Below are 22,039 nucleotides of genomic sequence, written 5' to 3' on the forward strand. Positions count from 1 at the left end.
GCCTTGTCAAGTATCTCTGCAGCCAAGGTGGCCGAGGCCTTGGTTATTATTTTCACCAGAGTAGGATTCCCCAGTGAGATCTTGTCGGACCAAGGCTCCCAGTTTATGTCAGAGTTGGTCCAGTGTCTGTGGCGCACCTGTGGAGTACGAGCGATCCGAACGACCCCGTATCATCCCCAAACAAATGGACTTTGTGAACGATTCAACGGCACTCTGAAGAATATGCTGAGGGCCTTCACGGACCGAGATTCAGACTGGGAGAAGTACCTACCCCATCTCTTGTTTGCCTATCGGGAAGTTCCCCAGGAGTCCACTGGGTTCTCCCCCTTTGAACTACTCTATGGAAGAAAGGTCCGAGGACCCTTAACCCTGCTCAAGGAATACTGGGAGGGGCAAGTTGAAGATACAGGAACCCCTGTTGTCCCTTATGTCCTAAAGCTGCGAGAAACCCTGGCCCAACTTGCTAGTTTTGCCCAGAGTCATTTGCGTATGGCTCAAACCAGACAGAAGACATGGTATGACCGTAAAGCACGCTATCGGGAGTTTGTAGAAGGACAACAATTCTTAATGATTGTTCCCCATCGGCAGAATAAACTGCAGACCACATGGGAGGGTCCCTTCCGGGTTCTCAGAAAACTAAATGATACCAATTACCTTCTTGCTTTAGATGATCAGGGGCTAAGGCAAAAGACTGTCCATGTGAATATGATTAAGGAGTACCATGACCGGAACATTCCAATGATAGCAAGCTGTCGGTTGGCTTCAGAAGATGGTCAAGAGGATGAGGACTCTCTACCTGATCTCGTGGAAGCAGCAAGAGCCCCATCCACTGTGGAACAGGTTCCCCTGGGAGATCACCTGGACTCCGTACAGAAAATCCAGATGCTGGAAGTGCTTCAACAGAGACAGGCTGCTTTCTCATCCCAACCAGGTCGAACCACCGTCACCCAACATCATGTGGACACTCAGGGCATCCGTCCCATACAACTGGCTCCTTACCAGATACCTGAATCAGTTCGAAACACCATGCAGCACGAACTGGAGGAGATGTTACAGCTTGGGGTAATCCAGGCCTCCCATAGCCCTTGGGCCTCCCCTGTGGTGTTAGTACCCAAGAAGGATGGGAGTACTCGATTTTGTGTGGACTATCGGCGACTAAACGACCATACCGTCAGCGATCCTTACCCAATGCCTCGTATTGACGAACTTCTAGACCGACTGGCTGGGTCCCGATATGTCACTACCTTGGATCTCAGTAAGGGATACTGGCAGATCCCTCTAACAGATGAAGGGAGAGAACGGTCCGCTTTTATAACCCCCTTTGGTCTGTATGAATTTCTAAGCATGCCTTTTGGAATGAAAAATGCCCCGGCCACCTTCCAGAGAATGGTGGACCAGATCCTCTGGGGATGTGGTGACTTTGCTTGTGCCTACTTGGATGATATCGCCGTCTTCAGCCAGACGTGGGAGGAACATCTGCATCAAGTAGCCGTTATTCTGGACCTGATTCTTGCAGCCGGCCTAACCATTCGACCCGATAAATGCCAATTGGGGATGGGGGAAGTCCAGTACCTAGGGCATAGAGTGGGAGGAGGGAAGCTCCGTCGTGAGCCTGCCAAAATCCCGGCTATTAGAGACTGGCCTGTACCCCAAACTAAGAAACAAGTTATGGCTTTTCTGGGCACTGCCAGTTATTACTGAAAATTTGTTTCTCATTTCAGCAGTGTGGCCAAGCCTCTTACCGACCGGACCAAGAAAACAATGCCCCGGCTAGTGATCTGGACTCCAGCCTGTGATGAGGCTTTTAACCGGCTGAAGGACGCTCTGGTCTGCGATCCTGTCCTGGCTGCTCCAGACTACAAGCGGAGATTTATTGTGCAAACGGACGCCTCTGCTTATGGACTGGGAGCTGTCCTCAGCCAGGTGAATGCAGCTGGGGACGAACACCCCATTGCCTACCTCAGCAGGAAACTGCTGGACCGAGAAGTGGCCTATGCAACTGTTGAAAAAGAATGTCTGGCTGTAGTGTGGGCCCTTCAGAAACTACGGCCGTATCTGTATGGACGAGAATTCACTGTGGTTAGTGATCACAATCCCCTCACCTGGCTGAACAGAGTCTCTGGGGACAATGGACGATTACTGCGATGGAGCCTGGCTCTGCAGCCCTATAACTTTACCATACAATATAGAAGGGGCAGCCAACACCAAAATGCAAATGGACTGTCCAGGCAAGAGGAGCCTTGAGTCCTGTCAGCCATGCCTGCGTGTGCTTAACCAGCGACCTGTAGAGGTCCCTAGTACGTACACAAGTTGGGAGGGGAAGGAATTGTCATGATGTATTTTACCTTCTCACTGTATTTGCTGTAATACTATGTCTTGGGATGTAAGTGACCATACCTTCCCCCCAGCCTGTATCATATTGCAATCAGGCTTCAGCAGTAGCTATTGTCATTGATTTGGTGGGGGTTGCATATATATATTGTTCTTCTCAGCATCGGACTTCTCCAATCTACATCTTGGTAAACAGAACAGAGCCAGCAGTCTAAAGTCCATTCATGCATCAAATGGCCAGGGGGAGGTGTGCCCACCTAAGGGGCTGATCCCAGGAGAGAAGAACATGTTAGAGCAGTTAGTTGGAGCTCGGCTGGAGAAGGACTAGGATCTATAGCTAAGGCTGGATCCTGGGGTCTGTGTGTGTGGACTGTTACAGACTGGAGATCCGCGGCCACGTGGGATTGTGCTTTGTTGTTCACCTGTTGGACTCAAGGAACTCATATAAGGACCATTGCCCTAATTTCCCTGGCATCGGAATACCAGGCGGTGCCCCTGGATCTTTTTCCTTTGTGTGGATTCTAAAGAACCATTTTATTATTGGATGTTTTATGCTCCCTGTCTCATTAAATCTTCTTGGATTGTTCATTGGTCTGGTGTCCCTTACTGCTCTGTCGCATACCCCGTCACAGTGGTAATGTACAGTGTGCGTGTGTGTTGGTGTATAAAAGTGCATGTAGCAAAGTTATGTATGTAAATGTGCATGTAGCAAAGGTATGTCTGTAAATGTGCATGTAGCAGAGCTCTGTGTGTCTATATTTGCATATATAGCAGAACTGTGTGTCTATGGCTGGTTTCAGACGTCCATGTTTCAGGTATGTGTGACATTCGTTTTTAAAACGGATGCCACACGTACCCATGTTATTATTTGCTGTTAATCACACGTACGTGTTTTCACACAAACCGTGTGACCTCTCATAACCCCGCACACACACACACGCAGGCATGTCCGTTTTTTCTCTGGAAGCACGGGTCACATCAGTGTGCGATTCATGTGACATCAGTGTGACACTTACCGGAGAAAACACATGTCTTAATAATAAAAAGATTTTCTATATTTACCTCTCTACGGCGCTACTGTCTTCCGCTCCTTATCACCGCTCATTATACTCACTGAATATTCAGTGCCCTGTGGAGCTGGAAGCCGGAGCAGCGCTGGGGACTTCAGTGCTGGGACCGCATCGCTGGGTGAGTATACAGCAGAGTGTGTGTGTGTGTGTATACATGCATGTGTGCTATGTGTGTGTATGTGCTCGGTGTATCCATGTGTGTCTGCTATGTGTGTATACATATGTGTGTATATGTGCTCAATGTATACGTGTGTGTGTGTGTGTGTGTGTGTGTGTAGTTCCAGAATATCGCAGGGACAGCATCGGGGACTCATCATAGTTCCAAATGAACTCTGATGAACCCATGAAGCTGTAGCATGAGTGTCGCAGGGGTTATCAGGATGTCATCAGAGTTCATTGGGAACTCCGATGACCTCCTGGATGTCACTGTGCTTGCAGAATACTCACCTATCCCCGCGGTGCTGTCCTCATTAATGCTGTACCCGGCGCTGTCCACAGCGCTGCTCTGACTTCCAGATCCTGAGTGCGGTGAATAATCGATGAATATAATGAGCGGCGGTCAGGAGCGGGAGGCAGCAGAGCCGAAGAAAAAAGGTAAATATGGAAAATCTTTTTATTTCACAGACCCGTGTTTTCTCTGGTACCTATCACACGTATGCAAACACGGATGTCACACGTGTGCCACACGTGTGCCACACGTGTGACACACATGTGACCATAACCATGCGTGTGACTGGTACCTGATTAAACATGGACGTCTGAAACCGGCTTATATGTGTATATGTAGCACAGCTGTATGTGTATAATACATACTGCAGAATAGCACTAACAATAGATTTATTACTTTCCATTCTACCCTAGTACATTAAAATTAGTTATAATGATGACCCCTACATTTTACACAACCAGGGAAGTTTTAATTAATAGGAAAAATGTTTTTCCAATTTTCTGCTGTCTAAAACTGGGTTGCAAGGTGTTTCCTATAGTTTGAAAAACACAGTATTAATTTAAATGCAATTCTATAAATTAAAAAAAAATATATATCCACATACTGTCTTTTCAGTTGGTCCATAGATTTTTTTTCCTCTTCAAGTCTTGCCTTTACAGCTTTGACAATAGTAGCCTGAAAGAGTTCGGCCCCTCTAAAAAGAGATAAAGGAAAGTTAAATAATTTAAACTTTTTCATAAAATTTGTTGTGATTATTATTTTTGATACTCCTGTATCACACTGCACACACTAGAAAAACACATTGTTCATTTTACTCATTTGGGTGCAACAATCTTCAGAGGCGACAGCTGACGTCGGCATGCAAGTCACTAGCAACGCATGGCCGAATTCATGAGGAAGTCAGCTGCAGGCTTCTGCATTGACTATAGAAGAGGACACTGCACATTATGGGAGCAGAGGAAGGTAAGAAGAATCGTGTTTCTTTTGCACAAAGACGTTATTACTTGAAAAGGCCCATGATGGAGGACATTATACTAGGATCGGGGACATATATTACTGGAAGGGGCCGAGGATGGGGGATATTATACCAGGATAGGGACATATTTTACTGGCAGGGGACAAGGATGGGCAATATTATACAAGGATGGGGGACATATATAAATGGAAGGGGCTTAGCATGGGGAACATTATACTAAAATAGAAGGCATTATAACAGGAAAGTTAGACATTACACCTGGAATATGCTCAGGATGGAAGACAATATAGCAGGAAAGAGAGACATACTGTATATATCAGGGAAAGGCCTAGGATGAGGACATTATATCAGGAAAGGGGTACAGGATGTAGGACATTATTAGATGAAGGGGTAAGGATCATGGACATTATTACAGAATGTGGGACATTATTACATGGGGTGGGTGAACACGTATGTCTTCTAAGGATTTGGAATGCTACAAGGGCCCACACATCTGACAAACATGCAGCTGAGCGCCCAGGTCCAAGTTCTGCACCAATGCCCATCGGACTCTAGTTATGCCACTGCTAGGAAGTGTTCCCTTGCCAAGCATTCCAAATTTTTGTACTGACAAACACATTATTGGTCTCCTTCCCAAAAAAGTTGATTCAAATTACAGTTTTTTTTATATTTGCATAGTGAATAAAACATTATCTATTACATACCTTGAAGCAAGAATTTGGGAAGATTTGATATCTGCAACTACATGTAGGAAGTAATAGCTCATGAATACTCGTCTTTGCAATAAAAGGAATGCAAAACATATACTGTCCCAGATGATGCCAGCCTCACCACTTGGTAATTGGCAGATATCTTGGTTAGTTGCTAATGGAGTAAAAATAGGGGGTAAAAACAAAATCACAATAAGTAACTGCATAAGCAGTAGATCACAAAAGTGAGTACATATCTTTTTGTAAATATTTTATAAAATATTTTTATGAGAACACAAAATATGACACTTTGATACAATGCAAAGTAGTCAGTTTATGGCTTGCATAATAGTGTAACTTTGGTGTGCCCTTTAAATAACACAACATAGAGCCATTAATATCTACACATGTGGTAAAAATTGTTGGTAGCCCTCGTTTAAAGGGAACATGTCAGGTCCAATATGCACCCATAACCACGAGCAGTCCTGGGTGCATATTGCTAATCCCTGCCTCACCATTCCTGTATACAGTCGCATAAATAAAGCCAATATGCACCCATAACCACGAGCAGTTCTGGGTGCATATTGCTAGTCCCTGCCTAACTGTCCCTGTATACACTAGCATAAAAAAAGAGATCTTTAGAAAAAATATTTCTAAATATCGTATATTGTATGCTAATGAGCGAGGGGGCTAGTCCCCTGGGCGTTAGTTCCCCTGGCTAGTAGGCTCCATTAGCATGTAAGCACGCTCCTGTGGGTGTGCTAACATGCTAATGAATGCACAGCGTCAGAGGATGACACTCACTCACCTCTCCACTGCCATCCCCGCCCGAAGCTGGATTTCGGCTCAGTGTGCATGATCCCGGACTTTCGGTCATGCACACTACTTCAGTTTGAAGCCTGGATGCGTACACCCGGCTTCATAATGTGCATGACCGAAACTCCGGGGTTGACTAGCCAGGGGAAGTAACACCCTTGGGACTAGTCCCTGAGTTCATTACTATACGATAAAATATCTTTAGAAATACTTTTTCTAAAGATTTCTATCTATGCTACCAGATACAGGGACGGTTAGGCAGGGGAACAGCAATATGCACCCAGAACTTCTTGTAGTTCTGGGTGCATATTGGACCTGACAGGTTCCCTGTAATGAATGAAAAACCCACAATGGTCATAGAAATAACTTGAATCTGCCAAAAGTAAGAAATAAAAATTCTATGAAAATGAACAAATGAAAGTCAGACATTGCTTTTCAACCATGCTTCCACAGAATTTTTTAAAAAATATAACTCATGAAATAGGCCTGTACGCAAATGATGGTACCCCTGAAAATAATGTGACAAAAGCAAATTATAGACAAGCATGTTAAAGGTAAAGGTTATAAGACCATCTCCAAGCAGCTTGATGTTCCTGTGACTATAGTTGCACATATTATTCAGAAATTTAAGATCCATAGGACTGTAGCCAACCTCCATAGACGTGGCCGCTGGAGGAAAATTGATGACAAATCAAAGAGATAAAACGAATGTTAATAAAACAGCCCAGAAAAACTTCTAAAGAGATTAAAGATGAACTTCAAGATGAAGGAACATCAGTGTGAGATTGCATCATCCGTCACTATTTGAGCCAAAGTGGACTTCATGGGAGACAACCAAGGAGGATACAATTGTTGAAAAGAAAAACATAAAAAAGCCAGACTGGAATTTGCCAAACTCCATGTTGACAAGCCACAAAGCTTCTGGGAGAATGTCCTATGAACAGAAGAGACAAAAATAGAACTTTTTGGCAAGGCACATCAGTTCTATGTTCACAGACGGAAAAATTAAGCATATCAAGAAAAGAACACTGTCCCTACTGTGAAACAAGGAGGAGGCTCTGTTATGTACTGGGGTTTCTTTGCTGCAAATGGCACAGGGTTTCTTGAATCTCAAGACTATCAAGGGATTCTAGAGAGAAATGTGCTGCCCAGTGTCAGAAAGTTTGGTGTCAGACGCAGGTCATGGGTTTTGCAACAGGATAATGACCCAAAACACACAGCTAAAAACACCCAAGAATGGCTAAGTGGAAAGCATTGGACTATTGTGAAGTGGCTTTCTATGAGCCGAGACCTAAATCCTATTGAGCATCTTTGGAAAGAGCTGAAACACGTCGTCTGGAAAAGGCAGCCTTCAAACACAAGACAACTGAAGCAGTTTGCTCTTGAGCAGTGGCCAAAATACCTGAGAGGTGCAGACGTCTCATTGATAGTTACAGGAATCGTTTGATTGCAGTGATTACCTCAAAAGGTTGTGCAACAAAATATTAAGTTAAGGTTACCATCATTTCTGTCCAGGCCTATTTCAAGAGTTTTATTTTTTTTAAAATTCTGTGGAAGCAGAAAAGCAATGTCTGACTTTCAATTGTTCATTTTCATAGATTTTTAATTTATTATTACTTTTGTCAGATTCAAGTTATTTCTGTGACCAATGTGGGTTTTTCTTTCATTAAATGAGCGGTACCAACAATTTTAACCACATGTGAGAATGTCCCTAAGTGAAAATGGCCAAATTGTGCCCAATAAGTCATATTCCCTCCCTGGTATCATGTGACTCGTTAGTGTTACAAGGTCTCATTTGTGAATATAGAGCATGTGAGTTTAATTTGGTGTTATCACTGACACACTCTCTCATACAGGTCACTGGAAGTTCAACATGGCACCTCTTGGCAAAGAATTCTCTGAGGATTTGAAAAAAATAACTGTTGCTCTACATAAAAATGACCTAGGCTAGAAGAAGATTGCCAATACCCTGAGCCTGATTTGCAGCAGGATGGTCACAGCCATATAGTGATTTAACAGGACATGGTCTACTCAGAACAGGTATCGCTATGGTCGATCGAAGAAGTAGAGTGCACATTCTCAGCATTGTATCCAGAGGCTGTCTATTCAAAATAGATGTATAGGGTGCTTTACACGCTGCGACATCGCTACCGATATATCGTCGGGGTCACGTCATTCGTGACGCACATCCGGCGCCGGTAGCGACATCGCAGTGTGTAACACTAATGAGCGACCATCAATGATCGCAAAATCGTTCCAAAACGGTGATCGTTGACATGTCGTTCATTTCCTTAATATTGCTGCTGCCACCGGTACGATGTTGTTCGTCGTTCCTGCGGCATCACACATCGCTATGTGTGACACCGCAGGAGCGACGAACATCTCCTTACCTGCGTCCACCGGCAATGCGGAAGAAAGGAGGTGGGCGGGATGTTATGTCCCGCTCATCTCCGCCCCTCCGCTTCTATTGGCCGGCCGCTTAGTGACGCCACAGTGACATCGTTATGATGCCGAACGCACCTCCCCTTTGAGGGAGGGATTGTTCGGCGGTCATAGCGACGTCGCTGACCAGGTATGTGCGTGTGACGCTGCCGTAGCGATAATGTTCGCTACGGCAGCGAGCACCAAATGTCGCACGAGTGACGGGGGCGGGTGCTATCGTGCTCGACATGGCTAGCAATCGTTAGCGATGTCTCAGCGTGTAAGGTACCCTCATGACTGCAGCCAGCATTGCTGCAGAAGTTAAAGGGGTGAGTGGTCAGCCTGTCAGTGCTCAGGTCATACGCAACACAATGCATTAAGTTGGTCTCCGTGGCTGTCATCCCAAAAGGAAGCCTTTTCTAAAGATGATGCACAAGAAAGCCCGCAAACAGTTTGCTGAAGACAAGCAGATTAAGGACATGAATTACTGAAACCATGTCATGTAGTCTGATGAGACCAAGATAAACTTTTTTTTTTTCAGATGGAGTCAAACGTATGTGGCAGCAACCAGGTGAAGATTAGAAAGACAAGTATGTCTTGCCTACAGTCCAGCATAGTGGTGGGGGTGTCATGGTTTGGAGCTGTATGAGTGCGGCCATCTGTGGGGAGATACAGTTCATTGAAGGAACCAAGAATTCCGAAAAGTATTGTGACATACTGAAGCAGAGCATAATCCCCTGCTTTGAAAACTGGGCTGCAGGACAGTGTTCCAACATGATAATGACCCCAAACACACCTCCAAGACGACCATTGACTTTGTTAAAGAAACTTAGGGTAAAGGCTTTGAACTTCCCAAGCATGTCTTCAGACCTAAACCCTATTGAGCCTCTGTGGGGCATCCTCAAACGGAAAGTGGAGGAAAGCAAGTTCTCTAACATCCACTAGCCCTATGATGTTGACATCATAGGAGGTGTGGAAGAGGAATCCAGTGGCTCCTGTGAAGCTCTAGTGAACTCCATGCCCAAGAGAGTTACGACAGTGCTTGAAAATTATGGTGACCATACACAATATTTGCACTGGGCAAAATTTGGACATTTTCACTTAGGAGTGTACTCACTTTTGTTACTAGCGGTTTAGACATGAATGGCTGTGTGTTGTTATGTAGAGCACACCAAATTTATACTGTTATACAAACTGTAAACGGACTGCTTTACATTGTATCAGTGTTATATCTTCAGTGTTGTCCCATGAAAGATATAATAAAATATTTTCAAAAGTGTGAGGGGTGTATTCACTTTTACAATATACTTTATACAGTTAGGTCCAGAAATATTTGGACAGTGACACAAGTTTTGTTATTTTAGCTGTTTACAAAAACATGTTCAGAAATACAATTATATATATAATATGGGCTGAAAGTGCACACTCCCAGCTGCAATATGAGAGTTTTCACATCCAAATCGGAGAAAGGGGTTAGGAATCATAGCTCTGTAATGCATAGCCTCCTCTTTTTCAAGGGACCAAAAGTAATTGGACAAGGGACTCTAAGGGCTGCAATTAACTCTGAAGGCGTCTCCCTCGTTAACCTGTAATCAATGAAGTAGTTAAAAGGTCTGGGGTTGATTACAGGTGTGTGGTTTTGCATTTGGAAGCTGTTGCTGTGACCAGACAACATGCGGTCTAAGGAACTCTCAATTGAGGTGAAGCAGAACATCCTGAGGCTGAAAAAAAAGAAAAAAATCCATCAGAGAGATAGCAGACATGCTTGGAGTAGCAAAATCAACAGTCGGGTACATTCTGAGAAAAAAGGAATTGACTGGTGAGCTTGGGAACTCAAAAAGGCCTGGGCGTCCACAGATGACAACAGTGGTGTATGATCGCCGCATACTTTCTTTGGTGAAGAAGAACCCGTTCACAACATCAACTGAAGTCCAGAACACTCTCAGTGAAGTAGGTGTATCTGTCTCTAAGTCAACAGTAAAGAGAAGACTCCATGAAAGTAAATACAAAGGGTTCACATCTAGATGCAAACCATTCATCAATTCCAAAAATAGACAGGCCAGAGTTAAATTTGCTGAAAAACACCTCATGAAGCCAGCTCAGTTCTGGAAAAGTATTCTATGGACAGATGAGACAAAGATCAACCTGTACCAGAATGATGGGATGAAAAAAGTTTGGAGAAGAAAGGGAACGGCACATGATCCAAGGCACACCACATCCTCTGTAAAACATGGTGGAGGCAACGTGATGGCATGGGCATGCATGTCTTTCAATGGCACTCGGTCACTTGTGTTTATTGATGACATAACAGCAGACAAGAGTAGCCGGATGAATTCTGAAGTGTACCGGGATATACTTTCAGCCCAGATTCAGCCAAATGCCGCAAAGTTGATCGGACGGCGCTTCATAGTACAGATGGACAATGACCCCAAGCATACAGCCAAAGCTACCCAGGAGTTCATGAGTGCAAAAAAGTGGAACATTCTGCAATGGCCAAGTCAATCACCAGATCTTAACCCAATTGAGCATGCATTTCGCTTGCTCAAATCCAGACTTAAGACGGAAAGACCCACAAACAAGCAAGACCTGAAGGCTGCGGCTGTAAAGGCCTGGCAAAGCATTAAGAAGGAGGAAACCCAGCGTTTGGTGATGTGCATGGGTTCCAGACTTAAGGCAGTGATTGCCTCCAAAGGATTCGCAACAAAATATTGAAATTAAAAATATTTTGTTTGGGTTTGGTTTATTTGTCCAATTACTTTTGACCTCCTAAAATGTGGAGTGTTTGTAAAGAAATGTGTACAATTCCTACAATTTCTATCAGATATTTTTTTTCAAACCTTCAAATTAAACGTTACAATCTGCACTTGAATTCTGTTGTAGAGGTTTCATTTCAAATCCAATGTGGTGGCATGCAGAGCCCAACTCGCGAAAATTGTGTCACTGTCCAAAAATTTCTGGACCTAACTGTATATTAGTAATTGCTTTCATATCTTATATCTTACAGATTATAATGCATAGAGATTAAATTTAATTATGTTATGGCTCCCGTTCATTTTCCTCCCTCACTTCTCTCCCTGGAAAAAGACTACCGGTTGAAACGTGCGTAGGAGGTTTCCAGACAGGGCGTTCTTCTGCCTAGGTAACACTATTCTTATAATCATTAATGTGGTTACAACAATTGTATTATATGGGTCCATTCTTGTAACATCAAGCGGTCACTTGTGTCTTACCTTTTGCTAGGATGGGGTTAATGGCTATATCCTCCATGTCTGTTGTTTCTGCTTAGGAGGAGCCCCGTTTATTACTCTATGTATTGACCCTGATTACCTTGTATGTTGCGTGAATTATCCACTGCATGGCCCCATTGTTCCACTCCATTGGTTCATGTTTGATTATTTGGTAATATTTACCCCTGAGTGCAGCAGCTGCCCTCTGTCTCCACTCTCTAGCTGTCATCTTGCCACTATATTTGTACTAATGATTTTTGTTAATAAAATTTACACATTGCTTCTTCAATGTTGGTTTGCACATTTTCTCTATATGATTTCTGATATTTTGCGCTGACAGATAGGTCTGAATTTTGATTATACCTGTTTCTGACCTATATTTCTAGCTAATTTGCTGATATTGTATCAGTGTTATATCTTCAGTGTTGTCCCATGAAAGATATAATAAAATATTTTCAAAAGTGTGAGGGGTGTATTCACTTTTACAATATACTTTATATATTAGTAATTGCTTTCATATCTTACAGATTATAAAGCATAGAGATTAAATTTAATTATGTTATGGCTCCCGTTCATTTTCCTCCCTCACTTTAAAAACAAACAGATAATTTATCTATCACAAAGAACACATGTATTGGACCACAATACTTCAGATAAAAATACAAAGCTTTCTTAGATATACATTAAAAGTCACAATTAAAATAATTTATGATAAAGTGTTAAAACATTCCACACAGAACAGTTGGTGCCAGGTAATTCCGGCCCCCATATGCAGTGTAAGGACTGGGTGGGAAAAGAAAAAGATGCGAAAGAAAAAGTTGTTCCAGCTCCTGGATAATAAAATTCATGGTACTTTATTGAAAATGTTTTAAAAACATGAACAGTAACGTGGGGTGTTTGATAGAAAAAGTAATCTGCTTTGAACTCTATCCGGCATTTCTTGACCAAGTTTCGTCAAAGAATGCCGGAAAGTGTTAGAAACATATTACTTTTTCTTCCTCCACCCCATGATACTTTGTCATGTTTTGAAGAACTTTTCAATAAATTACTAAAAACTGTATTATCCAGGAGCTGGAACAATGTTTTCTTTTGCATCTGTCATCCACGTTTTTGGTCTAAACGCGGTTCTGTGCATACTGTGCATATTCAACATAAATGCTGAGCTGTCTATTAATATTTTTTCTTTTTTTTTTCGTAATCCATAATTTTAAAGTTGTGTGTTATTTCTAACATAAGCCTTTAATCACAAGTGATTAAAATGAATGAACATCACAGTTTCACTATATTGCCACTTCATTTCCCACTTGAAAGATAATAATTCTTTAAGTTAATAAAATTGTGTTAATATTAACTACTTACGGATATCATAACCTTTTACCGTGCATGCCAGACTGAATGCCTGAATTAACCAGCAACTGTTTTCAATTAGTGAGTTTATGTAGCCACATGCCCCTATCTGTAACATGAAACACATTTTATAGGATGAGAATAAGTGGGTGTAAATTAGCAACATACATAGTGTGCAAACATGTAAAAACTAAATGAACACTTCTCTTAACAGATATCAGACCAGGAATCATCTGCAACACCAGGGAACGTGTTCCATGTCTATATATTCACTTACGCACAACAATTTTCCATATTTTACTCACGTATTTTACAATTTACATCAACACAGACAATGGAGAAGATGCAGACATTAAGTTCTCTATCTTCTCCACTGCACTCCGATTGTCACATGCGAGAGAATTGGATCACAGTAAACCGATACTCGGCTCAAACTCTGATCAGAATTTGTGCCAATTGTCATTAGCATAATTCACCCAATTCTCTCGCATGAGAAAATATACACCCGTGTGAGTGCAGCCTTAATATCACCCATTAACTATATAATTCAAATGAAAAATAAACAAATTATTTTGGTGGAAAAATTTAAATAAAGAACTAAAATAATGTGGTTACATAAATATGAACCCCCTGAAACTAATATTTTGTTGAAACACCCTTTGCATTTATGACACTTTTCAGTCTTTTTTGAGTAGCAGTCTATCAGCATGACACATCTAGAATTTGCTCTAGATGTGTCACTCTTTGCTCACTCTTCCTCAAAATAGTGCTCCAATTCTGTCAAATTACGAGGGCAGCTCCTGTATACTGCCTCTTCAGATCAACCCACGCATTTTTAAATGGATTCAAGTCTGGGCTCTGGTTGGCTCATTCCAATACTTTGATCTTCTTCTGGCAAAGCCATAATTTTGTTGATTCGGAGGTATGCTTAGGATTGTTGTTGGGTTGAAAGGTGAAATTCGTCTTCAATTTTAGTTTTTTAGCAGAGGCTTGAAGGTTTTGTTGCAAAATTGATTAATATTTGAAACTGTTCATAATTCCTTTTAACTTGATGAAAAACAGCCCCAAAGTATAATTCTACTCCTAAAATGTTTCACTGTGAGTATGGTGTTATTTTGGCTTTACACCAAACTTAACTTTTGGAATTATGGCCAAAATGTTCAACGTCGGTCTCACCAGAACATAACATATTTCCCCCCATGCTTTTGACAGCGTTGAATTGAATATTATTAACACACAGCCTCTCTTGGATATTTTTCTTTGTAAAAACAGGCTCATGTCTTTCCAGCCTAACCTACCCCACCAGCTAGGCATATGAAGAATAGGGGAGATTGTTGTCATATGCTGTATAAAACACATAATTGTCAGAAATTCCTGCAGCTCCTTTAAAGTTGCAGCCTCCCGAAGCAATTTTCTTCTTGTCTTTTCCTCTATATTTGTGGGACATACAGTAGTTGGTAATGTCACTGTAGTGCTAATTTTAAGCCCCTTTTTGATGACTGTGTTCACAGTGTTTCATGGTATATCTAATACATTGGAAAAAAAACTGTACCCTGACTGATAACTTTCAACAGTGAGATCCTTTCGCTGTGTTGTAAGCTGTTTACAGATCATGGCTTTTGCTGTAAAATGAAACTAAGAAAATGTCAAGAAAATACTATTAGAACAGCTAAACTTTACATTGGGTTGATCACTGGGTCAGAATAACTTTAAATTATAGCAGCTGTGCACTGTCTACTATTTAACAGGAGTTTAACATTTATTTTGTCAGATAGCACTTGGCCCAATGTTATACTATGGGGAAGTGCCGACTTGCACTTTTTTTACTCGTGCCGATTTGGCATACTAGTCTTATCAGAGTTTGAGCTGAGTGTCATAAGCATAATTGGGCCAATTATCTCGCATGAGAAAATATATGTCCATGTCACCTCAGCCTTAAGGTAGAAAGTATCTAAAATGATTCTTCTTGGTATGATTTTTTTACATGACGAAAATCTGACATTTTTACAGGAGCTTGTAGACTTTTTATATCCTCTGTACATGTATAAGTAGCGTTAGTGTAATTGACACTTCACTCAAAAACATTAGCTTATTGTTCGATTCACAAGTCTATGTAGCTCATGCACCGATAAAACAGATATAATTATGGATATACTTACAGACAATATGTTTTTCATGGTTATAACAAAAACATTGTAGGCTATCAACCAATCCCAGTAGCGTAATATACTTCGTATAGGCTTTAGCAGCAGGTCTCCCCCAAATAGTAGAAAGTAGAAACAGGCCACCAAATAGCCCATGCAGAATATACTGATCCTTGTTGTTCCCGTAATGAATATAATGGTGAGGACAAACCAGAAGAGATAACTGAATATAATTACTTTGCACATATCCAGATAAGACCTGTAAAAGAATGTTAGACATTGATGTCAATTTTAATGAAAATTATTATAGTTCGGTATATGAAAATACCAAACTATGCTTCTAACCACTTATAAAACATCACCATCTGTTAAAATATGGGATAGTAATTGTCCAATGTACATGCTTGTGTGAGCGCAGGCCATTAGTTATGTCAAGAGCTGAGCACAGTGAAATGTGGACAGCCTGTTAGATACTGCATGCAGCGGACACTGTGCGCATACCTGCAGTGGATGAAGTCAGGGACTGGATTGTGCTGACTAAATGATGCTGCGTCAAGATTCATACATATTTCCACATTATCCCCTGCCATTATCCGTACTGCTGCCTTATTTTCATCATCAAACACTTGCCTTTGAAAAGATGCGCAAAGCAATAGCATGAAGTCATCTAAAAGATAGGAAAAATATAAATAATGAGCTGTATTACGATTACTTATTAATCCATACATTTAAATAAGCTGACTCATTGTAATGTTTAGAAATAAAATAAAAAAGAGACTAAAGGTCAAAACAAAACTTCCTAGGTGCGAAAGCGCGATCCTATTAAGACACTGGTTAATACAACGCACTTATAACCTTGCTGGCAAGTGCCTATTGTACTAATTTATTAAGAGAATGGTAGGCTCCCTATCGAAAATGTTCTTGGTCAATGTTGGTCTAACCACTGGTACCTGCATCTATCTTGACAATGTGGTTCTGACAGACGCTGCTGTCAATTGAGAGGTGGTTGGAATTGAAATTCATTTGTATGGGAAATCTGACTTCCTCTCCACTAGAGTTGAGCGCGGTTCGTGGTTCGTGGTTCTCCAGTTCGCGGCTCGAGTGATTTTGGGGCATGTTCTAGATCGAACTAGAACTCGAGCTTTTTGCAAAAGCTCGATAGTTCTAGATACGTTCGAGAACGGTTCTAGCAGCAAAAAGCAGGGCTTTTTACAGCTACAGTGTGCAGGAGCCATCGCTGGCAGCCTGCCACAAGCTGGTAACCAAGATAAACATCGGGTATCCAAGCAAAGCGCTTTGGTTAGTAACCCGATGTTTATCTTAGTTACGTGCAGGAAGCCCACACTTTCCCGCTCAGCTCGCTCCGCCCCCTCCTGCCCGCGGCATGTACACATACATACACAAACACACACACACACACACATCCCCCCCCCCCATCCCCCCCATCCCCCCCGCCCGCCCGCTCGCTCGCTCGCTCGCTCGGCTTACCTGCGGTGATGAAGTCCCGCCATCCCGACCTCAGCGCTGTCACTGTCCTCCATGGCCGCCGCTTGTCACATCACCTATCGCTTCCGACCCGAGACTGACTAGCGGTGACGTCACGGACCTCTCGCGATACTTGCTGTGAAGGCGCCGGTCATTGACCTCAGTGACAGGTGCTGTCAGTGTGCTGGAGATCAGCGCAGGTAATGTACCTCGCTGACAGCAGCACTTGTCACCCCCCTGCAGTGACCTGGGCTGACCCATTGATGTTAGCTCAGGTCACTGCACTGCTCTCCCAGTCAATGGGGAACATCCTGCTCTTCATTGACTGGGACAGTGTGGATCGTCATGGCAACCCCTTGGATTACACCAGACCTGGATTTGTTTTTCAATCTAATAAATTGGTTAAAGAGGGAATGTTTTGGGGAGTGTTTTTTCAAATAAAAATGTGTTTGTCGTCTATTTTTTTTTATTACTGACTGGGTTGGTGATGTCGGGTATCTGATAGACGCCTGACCTCACCAACCCCAGGGCTTGATGCCAGATGACATTACACATCTGGTATTAACCCCAAATATTACCCCGTTTGCCACCGCACCAGGGCGCGGGATGAGCTGGGGCGAAGCACCAGGATTGGCGCATCTAATGGATGCGCCACTTCTGGGGCGGCTGCGGCCTGCTATTTTTAGGCTGGGGAGATTCCAATAACCATGGACCTCCCTAGTCTGAGAATATCAGGCCCCAGCTGTCTGCTTTACCTTGGCTGGTGATCCAATTTTGGGGGACCCCTACGTGTTTTTTTTTTTAATTATTTATTTAATTTAAAATAACAGCGTGGGGTGCCCTCAGTTTTGGATTACCAGCCAAGGTGAGGTTGCCAGCTGTGGTCTGCAGGCTGCAGCCGTCTGCTTTACCCTAGCTGGCTACAAAACTAGGGGGAACCCTATGTCATTTTTTGTTCATTTTTTTGGCTAAATACAAAGCTAAGCACCCCTTAGTGCCACATGAAAGGTACCAAAGGGTGTTCCACTTTTTCTCCATTTTTTTCTCCACTTTCTCTCCACTTTTTCTCCACTTTTTCTCCATTTTTTTCTCCACTTTTTCTCCACTTTTTCTCCACTTTTTCTCCACTTTTTCTCCACTTTTTCTCCACTTTTTCTCCACTTTTTCTCCTCTTAATCTCCACTTTTTCTCCTCTTATGCTCCACTTTTTCTCCACTTTTTCTCCACTTTCTCTCCACTTTTTTCTCCACTTTTTCTCCTCTTATGCTCCACTTTTTCTCCACTTTTTCTCCACTTTTTCTCCTCTTATGCTCCACTTTTTCTCCACTTTTTCTCCACGTTCTCTCCACTTTTTTCTCCACTTTTTCTCCTCTTATGCTCCACTTTTTCTCCACTTTTTCTCCACTTTTTCTCCTCTTATGCTCCACTTTTTCTCCACTTTTTCTCCACGTTCTCTCCACTTTTTTCTCCACTTTTTCTCCTCTTATGCTCCACTTTTTCTCCACTTTTTCTCCACTTTTTCTCCACTTTTTCTCCACTTATGCTCCACTTTTTCTCCACTTTTTCTCCACTTTTTCTCCACTTTTTTCTCCACTTTTTCTCCTCTTATGCTCCACTTTTTCTCCACTTTTTCTCCACTTTTTCTCCTCTTATGCTCCACTTTTTCTCCACTTTTTCTCCACTTTTTCTCCACGTTTTCTCCACTTTTTTCTCCACTTTTTCTCCTCTTATGCTCCACTTTTTCTCCACTTTTTCTCCACTTTTTTCTCCACTTTTTCTCCTCTTATGCTCCACTTTTTCTCCACTTTTTCTCCACTTTTTCTCCACTTTTTCTCCACTTATGCTCCACTTTTTCTCCACTTTTTCTCCACTTTTTCTCCACTTTTTTCTCCACTTTTTCTCCTCTTATGCTCCACTTTTTCTCCACTTTTTCTCCACTTTTTCTCCTCTTATGCTCCACTTTTTCTCCACTTTTTCTCCACTTTTTCTCCACGTTTTCTCCACTTTTTTCTCCACTTTTTCTCCTCTTATGCTCCACTTTTTCTCCACTTTTTCTCCACTTTTTCTCCACTTTTTCTCCTCTTATGCTCCACTTTTTCTCCACTTTTTCTCCACTTTTTCTCCACGTTTTCTCCACTTTTTTCTCCACTTTTTCTCCTCTTATGCTCCACTTTTTCTCCACTTTTTCTCCACTTTTTCTCCACTTTTTCTCCTCTTATGCTCCACTTTTTCTCCACTTTTTCTCCACTTTTTCTCCACTTTTTTCTCCACTTTTTCTCCTCTTATGCTCCACTTTTTCTCCACTTTTTCTCCACTTTTTCTCCACTTTTTCTCCTCTTATGCTCCACTTTTTCTCCACTTTTTCTCCACTTTTTCTCCACGTTTTCTCCACTTTTTTCTCCACTTTTTCTCCTCTTATGCTCCACTTTTTCTCCACTTTTTCTCCACTTTTTCTCCACTTTTTTCTCCACTTTTTCTCCTCTTATGCTCCACTTTTTCTCCACTTTTTCTCCACTTTTTCTCCACTTTTTCTCCACTTATGCTCCACTTTTTCTCCACTTTTTCTCCACTTTTTCTCCACTTTTTTCTCCACTTTTTCTCCTCTTATGCTCCACTTTTTCTCCACTTTTTCTCCACTTTTTCTCCTCTTATGCTCCACTTTTTCTCCACTTTTTCTCCACTTTTTCTCCACGTTTTCTCCACTTTTTTCTCCACTTTTTCTCCTCTTATGCTCCACTTTTTCTCCACTTTTTCTCCACTTTTTCTCCACTTTTTCTCCTCTTATGCTCCACTTTTTCTCCACTTTTTCTCCACTTTTTCTCCACGTTTTCTCCACTTTTTTCTCCACTTTTTCTCCTCTTATGCTCCACTTTTTCTCCACTTTTTCTCCACTTTTTCTCCACTTTTTCTCCTCTTATGCTCCACTTTTTCTCCACTTTTTCTCCACTTTTTCTCCACGTTTTCTCCACTTTTTTCTCCACTTTTTCTCCTCTTATGCTCCACTTTTTCTCCACTTTTTCTCCACTTTTTCTCCACTTTTTCTCCACTTTTTCTCCTCTTATGCTCCACTTTTTCTCCACTTTTTCTCCACTTTTTCTCCACTTTTTTCTCCACTTTTTCTCCTCTTATGCTCCACTTTTTCTCCACTTTTTCTCCACTTTTTCTCCACTTTTTCTCCTCTTATGCTCCACTTTTTCTCCACTTTTTCTCCACTTTTTCTCCACGTTTTCTCCACTTTTTTCTCCACTTTTTCTCCTCTTATGCTCCACTTTTTCTCCACTTTTTCTCCACTTTTTTCTCCACTTTTTCTCCTCTTATGCTCCACTTTTTCTCCACTTTTTCTCCACTTTTTCTCCACTTTTTCTCCACTTATGCTCCACTTTTTCTCCACTTTTTCTCCACTTTTTCTCCACTTTTTTCTCCACTTTTTCTCCTCTTATGCTCCACTTTTTCTCCACTTTTTCTCCACTTTTTCTCCTCTTATGCTCCACTTTTTCTCCACTTTTTCTCCACTTTTTCTCCACGTTTTCTCCACTTTTTTCTCCACTTTTTCTCCTCTTATGCTCCACTTTTTCTCCACTTTTTCTCCACTTTTTTCTCCACTTTTTCTCCTCTTATGCTCCACTTTTTCTCCACTTTTTCTCCACTTTTTCTCCACTTTTTCTCCTCTTATGCTCCACTTTTTCTCCACTTTTTCTCCACTTTTTCTCCACTTTTTTCTCCACTTTTTCTCCTCTTATGCTCCACTTTTTCTCCACTTTTTCTCCACTTTTTCTCCACTTTTTCTCCTCTTATGCTCCACTTTTTCTCCACTTTTTCTCCACTTTTTCTCCACGTTTTCTCCACGTTTTTCTCCACTTTTTCTCCTCTTATGCTCCACTTTTTCTCCACTTTTTCTCCACTTTTTCTCCACTTTTTCTCCACTTTTTCTCCTCTTATGCTCCACTTTTTCTCCACTTTTTCTCCACTTTTTCTCCACTTTTTTCTCCACTTTTTCTCCTCTTATGCTCCACTTTTTCTCCACTTTTTCTCCACTTTTTCTCCTCTTATGCTCCACTTTTTCTTCACTTTTTTCTCCACTTTTTCTCCTCTTATGCTCCACTTTTTCTCCACTTTTTCTCCTCTTATGTTCCACTTATTCTCCACTTTTTCTCCACTTTTTCTCTACTTTTTCTATGGTCGGTCTACCCATTAGCTCTGCCATGCATAGTGTAGCTCTACACCTACTGCACATGTTACTTTATGATTGACATCTCTTTCGTACCAGAGCTGTCTAAGCCTACTCTGACCCCATATTTGTCATTACTATATTGTCCTTGTACTGTATTATGACATTTGTATCATGTGTTTCATTTCTTGCTGTGTTGCAATTTTTTTGCTGCATCCCAATTGTACCTCTACATTGTTCGAGTTTATGTTATTGTTCTCTCACTCTTATGTGATACTGATTATTGTCATTTTTCATGATTACATGCAGATAAGTCCAATCTGACGAAGGCTCAGGCCGAAACGTCATTTGTAACTTGTTTTGGACAAAAACATATATGCTTATGAAAAAAAAATTTTCTTAATACGGACCAATAAAGAGTGATTTTGCATTACTATCCATTGTGACTTACTGACTTAGTCTGGGAGATATAGAGTGCCGAGGTTACTCACTAATTTTATCTATTATTACCTCTGAGCACCTATATACCAGTGAGCAGAGCTTCCTCTACAGTAGTTCTCCTGATTAGGCATGCCCTTACCTCATGAGCAGGGCATTGCAGCTTTGGTAGCAACCATTACGACATGGACTCTGCTGCTGTGGACCCGGGGAGAGTGAGTGCAGATTCATTGCACCCACACTCCTCACATGAAGGGTCCGCACTCCTAGAAAATGGGGGATACGTTCCCTGAGTGTCTCCCCCCCATATTCTAGACGGTCCAGAGTCGTCGTGGGACCCCTTTATTTTTTTTCTTACAATAAATTGGTGAAAGAGGAAATGTTTTGGGGACTGTTTTTTCAAATAAATTTCTTTTGTCGATTTTTTGTTTTTGTTAGTACTGACAGTTTATGATGTTGGGTATCTAATAGACGCCATG

At 41.8% G+C, this 22,039-nt stretch overlaps 1 protein-coding gene across 13 annotated transcripts in view; it reads right to left on the minus strand.

Annotated features, from left to right (window-relative positions):
* PIEZO2 (piezo type mechanosensitive ion channel component 2) overlaps positions 1-22,039 on the minus strand; it is a 630,266-nt gene that overhangs the window by 176,858 nt on the left and 431,369 nt on the right. For all 13 annotated transcript variants that reach the window (XM_075314549.1, XM_075314558.1, XM_075314555.1 and 10 more), the window contains 5 exons: positions 15,971-16,136; positions 15,485-15,728; positions 13,338-13,434; positions 5,530-5,689; positions 4,454-4,543 (listed from right to left, as the gene is read on the minus strand). In XM_075314549.1, the coding sequence (XP_075170664.1) occupies positions 4,454-4,543; positions 5,530-5,689; positions 13,338-13,434; positions 15,485-15,728; positions 15,971-16,136 (757 nt within the window). The remainder of the gene's footprint in view (positions 1-4,453; positions 4,544-5,529; positions 5,690-13,337; positions 13,435-15,484; positions 15,729-15,970; positions 16,137-22,039) is intronic.

This window comes from Anomaloglossus baeobatrachus, chromosome 6, assembly GCF_048569485.1.
Source record: "Anomaloglossus baeobatrachus isolate aAnoBae1 chromosome 6, aAnoBae1.hap1, whole genome shotgun sequence".
Taxonomy (NCBI): domain Eukaryota; kingdom Metazoa; phylum Chordata; class Amphibia; order Anura; family Aromobatidae; genus Anomaloglossus; species Anomaloglossus baeobatrachus.